At 37.6% G+C, this 11,965-nt stretch overlaps 1 protein-coding gene across 2 annotated transcripts in view; it reads left to right on the top strand.

Moving 5' to 3' along the window:
* Window positions 1-4,020: 4,020 nt before the first annotated feature.
* hps3 (HPS3 biogenesis of lysosomal organelles complex 2 subunit 1) overlaps window positions 4,021-11,965 on the top strand; it is a 32,287-nt gene continuing 24,342 nt past the window's right edge. Inside the window, exons 1-3 of one of the 2 annotated variants that reach the window (XM_084116615.1) lie at window positions 4,021-4,089; window positions 5,872-6,141; window positions 7,460-7,681. In XM_084116615.1, the coding sequence (XP_083972741.1) occupies window positions 5,901-6,141; window positions 7,460-7,681 (463 nt within the window). In that variant the 5' untranslated portion in view covers window positions 4,021-4,089; window positions 5,872-5,900. Of the gene's footprint in view, window positions 4,090-5,812; window positions 6,142-7,459; window positions 7,682-11,965 lie in introns of those variants that run through there. The other variant, XM_084116616.1, reaches the window with a different exon arrangement.

The raw sequence follows: 11,965 nt of genomic DNA, 5'->3' as shown, positions 1-11,965 counted from the left end.
TATAAAGCAAACTCGCTGTGGGAGTTTAGTCACACACTCGCTCTTTACGATGCTGTGTGACGTCACAGTAACACAAGCGCGTTCGAGAGAGGGATGTAGAAGCCTATTTTAAAAGTGCGCATTTTAAAAGTTGAGTTGATTTTTCGTGGACACCATGGGCATTGAGGCAGTGCAATGATCTGAACTGGATTTGCTGTTAGCGTTTTTATGTCTAAAGTCTCCCTGTAGCAAACTGAAAATATGTTTTGTATTTCTTACATGATTAAGTCATCTAAATTTAATCCTGCACAATTTATTTATTGTTTAAGGATGTTTAACCATATAAAATTAGTCATGTTGAAGCTAAATAAAGTACATGTTTTCTCCGGAAACTCCGCCCCCTGGAAATACAATTTGCGAGGGAAAAAGCCCAACCAATGCAATCGCCATTTTGTCTCTCTCTGTGGACTGGGATCTGCAGCTCTACAATGTGAAGGTAAAACTAATTACAAAACATATAAATGTAAATGAACAACTCTTAATCATTGAAAGGTCAATTGTTGCTCCGCTGTGTCTGTCATCTTCAGAAATATAAACTCATAAGATTAGCACTGCTCAGCACAGCATAGTTTTGAATGTGGTGCTTTTCCTGTAAATTTACAATTATCATGTTTTATGTATGACCACACATACATTTTATTATGCTGAAATTGTATTGTTTTCACAATTTTAATAAATTAATTTAATGGTTTTCTAAAATCATTTTTAGTCTTTTAATCCATGTTTATCACTTAAATGAGTTACACTTTAAAATGGCCATTTCCCAAACTGGGGTTTGTGCATTTATGAAAATTAGAAATATGAAAAATGTAATAATTTTAAAGTAAAAGCAATCAAAATTAGACCTCTTACTAAAAATATTAAATATTTTGTTTGTGTCATGTGATGAGTAACTGAGATGAGAGAATTAAGAACATGCAAATGTGTTGATGAATTATTGAAATATTAATTTAAAATCTCAAGGCAAAATAATTTGTCAAAGTAGTTCAGCTGACAAAAAATTGGGGAATCCCTGCTTTACAACAACTTTCAACTTGCCATCTGGGCATTTCACACCGCTGTACTAATTGTGATTCCATCCAGTTGTGAGGACTTATTATCAAATAATTCATGGAATCCTTTAATGAACTGGTTGCGCCCTCAACACAGAGAGTCTTGTGTATTGTGAGAAGTTTTTCATCCCCAGATAGGATGCGCTCATCTTCATCGGATGGCCAATTTGATGGATTTAGAGCGGCTGCAGCAGAAATAATTCTGTTGTCATCCAGTTTGCGCTCAGTGTTGTTGGCCAGGGAAACAAAAATCGTTCACGAAATACCTCTGCTTTGTGATGGACACTTCGCGCATTTAAATACAGTTGTCAATCCAGAAACATAGCAGTGTACTCAGAGCAGCATGAAAAACTAAACTTCTATTTAGATTGTGAATGGGTTATAAACAGAAAGCAAGAAAAGAGCCTCAATGTATAATCACTAAGGCTGTCAATCTCTAAAGCGCAAGCTCACTGAATTCTGTGTGTCTTAGCCCAGAAACTGCAATGTTTTACAATGATAACCAATGGACGAGACAAAACGAAACAAAATTTTTAAAAGGTGACCACCAAGATGGAGCAGGTGGAGCTGGAGACCACCACAGCGGAGAAGAGGAAAAGTTCAGGAACGACCTCCATGGCCACAACAGGGAGAACAGAAAGTTCAGTGATAGCCTCCTTGGCCGGGACAGGGGGAACACAGGGAAACTCTGGCATGGCGGCTATGATACGAGAAGGCTTTGGCGTGGTAGTGGGATCATGTGCTGGGTCCAAGGACCACAGTGAAGGAGGAAACGCTCATTGACAGAATCAACAAACCTCCCTCGAGGACCATAAATGGAAAAATGAATCTTATTTTTTAACTGTTCATTGAGTCTGGCGTAAAAGAAGTAAATCAAAGCACTGTTAGGGTAATGTGTCTGATAAGCAAAGTCCAAAAACTCAATGGTATGGTCCTCGAGGAAACAATCATCCTGGGTGAGGAGAAGGCGGCGTACTAAAAGGGTTTAACAAGGCACAGGTGAGACTGATTAATTACTATAGGCAAACAGGAACTAAAAATGAAAAGGGAAACACTGGAACAAGGGGAACAGAAAATACACTTCAAAATAAAAGTCCATGTGACAAAACCAAGAAACGCAGAACCAGGGAACATGAAACACCTAGGTCGTGAACATAGACTGTAAAAAAATATGGACATAGTGTCCGTGACGTCACCCGTAGGTTTCTGAAGAGCATTTTTTAAGCCTAAAGTGGGCGGAGCCGGCCGTCGCCATCTTGGCCTTGCGTCACTCCCGGATAACAGAAAATGGGCAAAGAGGCTGAGAAATCACGCCCAAATAGCTCGACGTGATCGAGTTAGCTCAGGCTGTTAACGGCTCTGGGTAATGCTATAAGGTTATGCTACTGACAGTACCAAGTCTGCGCCTGCACAGGGCCTCGCGCTAAAGTGACACTTGATGATGTAAAGCCAATTAAAAGTTCCTGTTTTTGCCCTTTGAAATATTATAATAGTTAAAAGACATGGCTACAAGTGAGACTGTATCGTGATTCTGTACTATTCTGCTTGTTGAAAATGTATTATGCAGTAACTTAATATTACTCTGAGAGTGTGTGTGACAGTGATTTATGTGCATAACGTTACATGTCAGTCACTTTTTTATAGTCTATGGTCCGTCAGCGCGGCATCGCTCGTCAAGTTCGTAGAGAGCTTTTCAGTCCATTTTCACACCGCCTCTCAAATGGGTTAAACCATAGATATATGAAGTTAAAGTAAATGCGCTAGAAAATCCACGCTCATTCATGGATGTGCATTTATTGCATGGACGGAGAAAGCGCCGACGCCTGCATGATTTCATCTGACGGTACATAAGCATATTATAATCCACCTGTTCCGTGAGAGCAGAACGAACGATACTTTATTGACGTTTTTAAATTTGAAAACTCCAAAAAGCAATGAAATTGTCAGACATCCATTAGTGCATGTTCACAGAGGAAAACAACTGAAATACAGCGCTGGTTGTTCTCTCGAACGATACTCGATGAGGACGACGGAATCCAAAGCCGTGGGCTTTGTACCCAAGTAATGGGTGTATTAAATTGTATGAAATAATCCCGAAAAAAAGCACAAACACTGCAGAGAAAGCAAGTTCAGCAGCAACATTTGCTGAGGTGAATGACGGCTAGTAACAGCAGACAAACGGCTAGCATTGACATCAGCGACAACCCACCTGTCACTCAAGTGGCCACACCCTTAAATGCAGAAATTTAAATATTAATCAACTAAACGGATGAGTTATAAAAAAATGCACCCCCCTCACAGTTGTTATGAAGGGCAAAATTAGCTGTATAGACCAAAGCCACATAGAGATCCAGGCTGTAAACATGTTTTTTTCTGCTGTAAAGTTGGTAATTTTAACATGGGGGAGATACAGATTTGACTCACTTCTGCAGCCAGCCCAAGTGGCCAGTCGATGAATTGCAGTTTAACTCACTTCCGTGTTGGTTTCAAGAGAGAGAAGGGGAGGTTGCCGCTTGGTCGTGAACCAGTATATTGTGTACATGAATTAAAGTCCCCGTGAACCGGAAGTTGCAAACGACTTTTCTCCAGTGACGTATTTCCCAGTGAAAAGGAATATTGAACAGAGGGCAGGGTTTTACTCTAGCGCTCCTCCTCTCCATCTCTGCTCATAGCAGACTAACGGTTTGAGGGGAGTGGTTAAGCGTTGCCCAAACCAATTCCTCAAACCTACGTCATCAGAGAAGGTCCTCCAATGCAGAGGGGAGGGGCATTTTCAGATTTTGATTAAAGATTACCATGGTAAAAAAAATTTTTTTTAAATATTTTCTTGCACGGATTAATTGTTCACCACAAGACTAGTAATATGCGCTAACAAAGTAAATAGGGTCAATTTTGATTTCATGGGGACTTTAAGGACCCTGGCTTCCTACACATTGGGACACTGATGACTCTATTTCCAGCGAACCACATCTTCCGAAATCACCAAAGGAACGCAAACGCAAGTAGCTTCCAGACTCTTAGCTGAACTGGTGCATTGATATAAAATGTAATAACCCTGCCTGAAACGATAGAATACTTAAATTAATGATTGATGGTTCATTCAGGTCATGTCTTATAAGTGCATATATTGCTATAAACTTGGGATTTCATCATCTCACTCTTAAAACTCATTATTTCCTCACTTTCTTTATTTCTGCAACTCGTATGTGTGGTTTGTGTTAGATATTAGTTTTATGTGTTAGAATAATCAATTAAGTCTCGTTTGTATTCAAAGAGAAGTGTTCTTGTGTTTTGTGCTTACGCAGGGCAGGGCATTTTCATAGACGTTTCAAGTCATAATCCACAATCCAAATAAATATATATATTTATATGTATTTATTTATTGTTCTTTAATATTTAATGTATTTTTGAGTGAATCCGTCAAGTTTTGATGACAGCCACCATTTAAAACAAATTAACTGGATTAAAAAAATTAATTATGTAAGTATAAGTATTATAATTTTATTACTATAAAATGGACTTAAACTGAGTTCATGTGTCAGTTTTAATTTTATTCTGGAGCCTGAACTCCAGCTCTGCTGCCACACTGGACAGGGGTGGGAATTACAGTTACTAGTACCAGTACAATAGATCACCCTCAATGTAATCTGTCAAAATGATGGACGGCCTTCAGATTTTTTAGAACATAAATTGAACATTAAAATGAGGATGTTTTAAAATATTTTAAAAACAGTTTTTATCAATTAAATTTTATTAACCAAATCAATGGTGTGCACAATTAGTACATTTGCACACAGATAAGTTTGCAGGTAAGAGAGTTGAGAGTAAAACTGTCCTGAATATAACAAAATGATGAAATAAAAGTAATAGGCCTAATCAGTAGGCTAAAATAATAAACAACGAAATAAACCAATCAAAACCCAAGTTCTTTGATAGACAGATATGAAAACCAATATATGGTCAGCAACCCCATGCCATTATATTGCTGTTTTTTATTTTCCAGGAAGTCGGTACATTTTACCTTTCTTTACAGATTCACACACCAGTTTTCCTCGACTGTTTGTTTTGACTAAATATATCAATTCATAAACTGATTTTCGGCGGGCAAGTGAACTGACAGCTCACGTTGTTAATGATTTTGTGCTGACCGTCACAAGACTGTGAGGCATGTGATATTGATCAGACTATTAAACACATCCAGCATTGTGCGGTGAATGTTCAATGTAATGATTGTGTCATATTTGTTGTTTCTCCACAGGAGGCGCTTAGCGGCTCAGGAAGCCGAGTCCTCCATTGTGACGCATTCAAATCTCTGTAGGATTTTTTTGTCCTGCTTAAAACATTTGAACATGACCACATATAATTATTTAAATCTTGTAACATTAGTTATTGGTTTCTGGCACACAAATTAAAAACCGCCGCATCAATCTCTATAAAGGTATCTTTAAAAACTCAAGTTTGCTACACAGTGCTCTACTGTGATTGGTCCGCTCTAAAAAGCGATGAGGAAAGTAACAGCTTTCCCGTGACCACTCTAACGTCTATTTGTTGCTTCAGCAGGGGTTTAAACAATTTTATTATTACCTAAATAAGGACAGAAAAAACATAAATCGTATATGAATTGAAAATACACATTAAGTAGTTAAAATAGCAGAATAATTATTTAGTCCCATCGTTCCGGACCAATTAGAGACAGCTTTCGGGCCGCTAAACCACGCCCACTTTCAATCCCGTGTCATGCGAATCGTCAATGTTTACACCACTCTTCCGTGATCCACAGACATGTAGAGCACAGTCCGCGCCGCAGAAATGGTTCACGTGTATAACTGCCACCCGTTCGCGTCGCAGCGCATCGTGCCGGCGGAGCAGGAGCCCGGGCTTGTGTGCTGCGGCGGCGGGGCGCTGTTCGTGGTGAGCGCCGGAGGCTGCAGGATCGAGGCGTACAGTCTCCGGGACCGGGACCGGGAGGAGGAGGAGGAAGGGGGGTGTCCGCTCATCTGCCGCTTCAACAGCGTGGGCTCGGTGCTCAGCATCCGACACAGCACTGTGGGTCAGTCACTCACTGCACTACAATATCATCTCTAGTCTTTTTACAGTACCGTGGTCCCCTGTGAAAAAGAAGTACACTTTGTAGCATGATTTTAAAAAGAGAAAAAAAGAGCTGAACTTAAGGGTGCTTTTGTGAGCCACTTAAATAGAAGAATAGTTAATTAAAGAGTATACTGCTAAAAGTACCGACAAGAATTTATGATACACTAAAATATACTTTCATGTTATTAGGGATGCATGATATACATTTCAGCGTTATCGGCCCGATAAGAAGATTTGGCCGATATATTACAGCCGATAAATAATGTATTATTTCCTTCAGCTGAGACACTTCAGATGCGCACTGTTCACCATGATGGTTATGCACTGCTTGAAATATGATTGGAATCACTTCAAGAAGGAACATACAGTTCAGTGCAACTTGTGAAGTGCAAGTCTGTCATATAGCTTAAGCTACTGTACGTAAAATTATGAGAACACTGTAACGTTAATTGTGTGCTTGGGATGTGGCTTTTAATGAGGAGACTTTTGTTTTTGTAATCAGGCTCTCAAAAATTACATACAATTTTGGATTTAGATTTATCTGCCAATATATTGGTTATCAGCTTCTTAAATATCAAGAATTATCGGTTATCGGTATCAGCCAAAATGTTCATATGGGTGCAAGTCAAAATGTAATTTTTATTGAAAGTTGTATTTCATGCAATTAAATGTATACACACATTTGTCATGATGAAGTTGTAGTTTAGTACATTTAAAATATGTTAACTTTAAATGTAATACAAAAACACACTCTGCATAATTATAAACAAGTTCTTTACGTGTGCTTTAGCATGTTAGTCAACACATCAAAATAAGTGTTCATCTTTACCAGGGGAGAATCAGTTACTAAAACATGATTTCAAGTAAAAGCTTAATGTGACAGTATTACAAAGTGCACTTTTTAAAAGTGTACTTAAGTGTGTACTTAAGTATGTGTAAAAGATTTGAAGTTCAATGCAATTGCACATTAAATAAAATTAAGTGCACTTCTTTTTCTAGGATGGTAATAGATGTTACTGATTATTCGCTTATCATGCGATTTGTGTTCATTTAAAATAATACCATTGGAAAACCGTGGTACATGTGCAAATGTAGCTGTGTATAATATGGCACCATGTCCGAAAACCATCACATTACAATATTAAAAACTTGTGTGATTATTACCATGGTACAGATAATGTCCAAATAAAGGTGGTTCTTTATAGTACTCTTCCACAGTAAGTCTGCAGTCATGTATGTTTTTTGAGTCAGTGGTGTTTGTCTGTTTTTGTTCTCAGGGGACTATCTCGTCACTATTGAAGAGAAGAACAAGGCCACTTATCTCAGGGCCTACACTAACTGGAGGTACCAGGCTGTCGAGAAGACTCGCGTCGGGGTGCGTCTGTTGGGTCACCTCCTGCGGGGATCGTCCTTCCGCGGAGCTCCCAAAGAGCAGATGGAGATCATCGAAATCCCTCTGTTTGAGCCGCCGCTCTGTATGGCATGCTGCAGTGTTACCGGTGAGAACACAAACACAATCAACTCGCTTTAGCATAGAGTTCCACACTACGATGCTCTATATATTAGGGCTGGGTATTGACACAAATTTCACAATTCAATTCGATTTCCATTCGATTCAATATTGATTATTTTGGATATCAGGTACAATACATTGCAAATTTTCTCAAGGAAAACAAATCTCTTAACTATTATTGTAAACTATGGGAGTCAGTTGTAGCCTATAGGCTTCATTAGCCTACTATAATATTGAAGGTAAAAATTAACTGATTTGTATACAAACACTTAAAATACACTTACTTATCTATCTATAAATTACAGAAACGTCTGTCTGTCTGTCTGTGTGTGTGTGTGTGTGTATGTCTGTTACTCGCATATCTCTCGAACCGTTAGTCCGATTGATTTCAAACTCGACAGGTGTCTACGGCTACGGGCACGAGTAAGTGCAGTGCCAAGTTTGACGTTGTTTGGATGAGAAATGCTAAAGATATCGTTAAAAATATCAGTAAAAGAAGCACTTAGAAGGTTGTGGTTTAAAAATAAACATTCTGACATTAGAGGGTTGTATCCATAGATATCATATATAAACGCTAGATGTCTCATGCGCGCTGCTGGCCAATGTAGGTCGACGTCCGCACGTGGTGGCCATCTTGCCACAGTGTGCTCGCTCACTCGTTTAATGGTGCATGTACTTTTAAATAACCATAACTTGCTCAATTTTCTACCGATTTTCAAACGGTTTGGTTTGTTATAAACGTCAGAGATGTAGTTATGACACTGCATACATACACTGCATACATATGAATAATTATAACATACATGTTCAAGCATTCAGAATTATAGCCACGTTAATAACGTTTGTAAGAAACCAAACCGTTTGTAAATCCGTCAAGATTTCAGCGAGATAAGAGGATTTGTGTGCGTGCTGATCACTCACCTTAATTCACAGCTTCACTGTGACAAGATGGCCGAACGGTGATGCCGGAAGTGACTGCGCCATAAGACATCTAGCGTTTATATATGATATCTATGGTTGTATCGGTCAAAGAAGCTCCAAGAAGGCTGTGGTTTAAAAATAAACATTCTGATATAAACACGATGAAAACCATATTTTCTGTTTCAAACTTTCACATAGCATCTTTAGGTTATAATAACATAAACAATTCAAATCCAGATTTTGATTTTCAAAGATTTTTTATAAAAACTGATTATTTTCCCCCAAAAAATGACACTTTTTTCAAAATGCAATTAATCCATTGAATCAATATAAAAGTTTTTTTTTTATCATATTGAAACTGTTGAAATCAGCCATCGCTAAGAAATATCTCCTGAACCTTTTTGACGGCGATCAGCTCACAAAAACTGATTTTGCACGGGCACTTTGCACTGCTCCCTGAATCGACGCGCTTATTCATTTGTGGATGTAAACTGAATCTGTAAGTCAGCTATGCTGTTTACTTCTGAATATTATATTTCATTCTGGTGCGCTTAACGTTATCGCTACTGTGTAATAGTAGCCTATGCTATTCACCAACTAAACATATCCTATTCAATGCGTTCACAGTCTCTTTCACGGGCATCATTTGTAGTTGCCTATTCACAAACTGTTTCCTCAAGCATAGCGTTTTCTCGGAGTTCACTGTGTGCTTTCTACCATGCACAAATAAAAATGTCACTGAACTTTTGCTGTGTAATTGTAACAATGAGCACTCAAACACACCAAACCAACAATGACTAAAAACACACTCAAAAACTGATTTTGCACGGGCATTTTGCACTAGCACTTAGAAGGTTGTGGTATTCATAAACACTCAGTCAGCTACACTGTTTACTTCTGAATATTATAGTTTATTCACAGCCATCATTTGTAGTAACCTAGCCTGCTCCCTGAATTCAATGCGTTCACAGTCTCTTTCACGGGCACCAAACCAACAATTACTAAAAACACACACAAAAACTGATTTTGCATGGGCATTTTGCACTAGTTTTTATAATAATAAAGTTATATGAAATTATATAAAAATATAAATGGTGGCTGTCATAAAAAACTTTCCAGATTTATTCAGACATGCATTAAATATTGAAGAACATTCAAAATTATAATGAATATGTAATATGGTACATATATTTTACAAAATGCTCCTCTCTAGAGTTAATTTTTCTAGCTGAGTTTATGGTCACTGGATATGGTTTTTCTGAGGTAAATGTGACGTTACGTGACATTGTTTACTAACGTCTTTCCACGGTTGAAACACTGATTGAGCGATTCCATGTCACATGATACGGACTTCAATAAGTTGTACTCTATCTTTTAACACACTTTCAGAGGCTCATTCATGTTTATTTTGCGCTGTAACTGGTGTTATTAAGGCGGTAGAGATCATGTGCTGCTGCTTCTCTAGAGCTGAGCCAGAGCGATCTCGCGCCACAGCGCCAAAACGGTAATTATGTTTTAGAATTTCGTAAGAAAATGGAAGTAATTTGAAATCTGAGACTTTGTTTCATATCAATAATAACAAAGCACAAAGATTATTGCGATTTATTGGATGGGATGCGCGCAACAATGTTACATTCATTCATCAACTGAAAACAGGATGACTTCTTGGGATTTAAGAATCAATATCGTTTCGTAAAAATGAAAATCGATTAAAAAAAAATTCAAATCGATTTTTTACCCAGCCCTACTATATATCCATAGCCTAAACACCTGGGTTTAACACTTCAGACAAGTATAACATTACAAATACATTGAAGAAGTTAAGACAAATGGGACGTCCCCCAAACTCACACCATTGGTTAAGCCAGAAGTCAACATGTCAGGCTGCTTATGGACTCTCAAGCTGTGTCCCAATTCAGAGGCTGCGTCCTTCCAAGGTCGGACTGAGCTTAGTAACGTTTGTACTGGACCTTTTTGAAAGTTATATTCAACTGTCTGAAAACTAAACAGGATTCACAACCTGCCTAAATATGTTCACCATGGTCCATTTCTGGATATAATAAAGAGTATAAATTATATATAAAATCACATATTTATAAGATATCAATATGTGATAGATATTTATAAGATAAGGAATCAATATTTGAACAGCTTTTAAAATAAATTGAAATATTTGAACCATTTAAAAAAACAAAAACATTTGTATGGTTAGATATTCGAGCGAGTTGAAACCCGCAGGGGTCAACGCTAAGGATTTTTTTTTACATTTTGATGGCCCCACAACAAAAACTTTCTGCCACACCTGCCAATGGCCGGTGACTAGTGTTGTCACGATACCAAAATTATTGTTTCGATACCGATACCAAGTCAAGTATTGCGATTTCGATACTTTTTCGATACTTTTCCTGAAAAGGGAGAAACACTCTCAAATATCATTGCTGTGCTTTATTTTAAAACCAGGACAACATTCTAATCATATAACACACTAATAAATGAACATATGAACAGCAGATATATTAAACATTTTAACAAAATATGAAATATCAAAATATAAAAAAATAAATTAGAGCAATGACATTCAAGGTAAAAAAAATTATAAATTTAGCAGCATTATCTCATAAGAAAAGAAACTCATAAGAAAATCATAAGAAACATAAGAGCTTTATCTTGATTCTGAACTTTGAATAAAAATATGAACAGTGATTATATTAAACAATGTTTAATATTGGTAACATATGATAAGCCTCATTGGTGATATATTTGACATGTGGGGAGCACTAGCGGCGCCAGGATTTTGATTGTAGGTGGGCCTCCAGAAAACTGGATGGGCCAGTTAAAATAAGCCAAAAAAAAAAAGGGGGGGGTTCCCCTTCATCTCCGTTTCAGCGCTTTTCTGCGGCACGTAGGACAGCGACTCATAGCCTACCTGAATTTAATGCGTAATACAGGTTTAAAAAAAAAAAAAAAAAAAAACTTAAACAGGAATTTTTTGTTGCTTTTTTTAATAGAATTACAATTTAATTGAATGTATTGTTTAATAAAATTATAGGCCTATTATTTTTAGTTTATTAACAGCAGCAACAGCTGTAAAGATGAAGTTGTCGATCGTCATCTCCGTGAACGCGCCTATAGAGAGAAATGCACATCATGGATTGCATAATCAGAGAGTAGGCCTAGCCTGTTTCTTTTCGTTTTAAATTGTTAAAAAGACGTTTCAAGCTTTAAGATATATTTCATGTCTGTGAGGCATATGCTGAGTTTCGTTAAGTTAGGATTAGATGCGCTCCTGTTCACGAGCAATGCAAGTGACCGCGCGGGCGCCTCTATGATTATATTGTCTCCTATATTT

The sequence above is a fragment of the Abramis brama genome, assembly GCF_963993115.1.
Source record: "Abramis brama genome assembly, chromosome: 6".
Taxonomy (NCBI): Eukaryota; Metazoa; Chordata; class Actinopteri; order Cypriniformes; family Leuciscidae; genus Abramis; species Abramis brama.
Note: the sequence above shows the minus strand (reverse complement) of the source record. Positions and strands in the feature narration are given on the sequence as shown.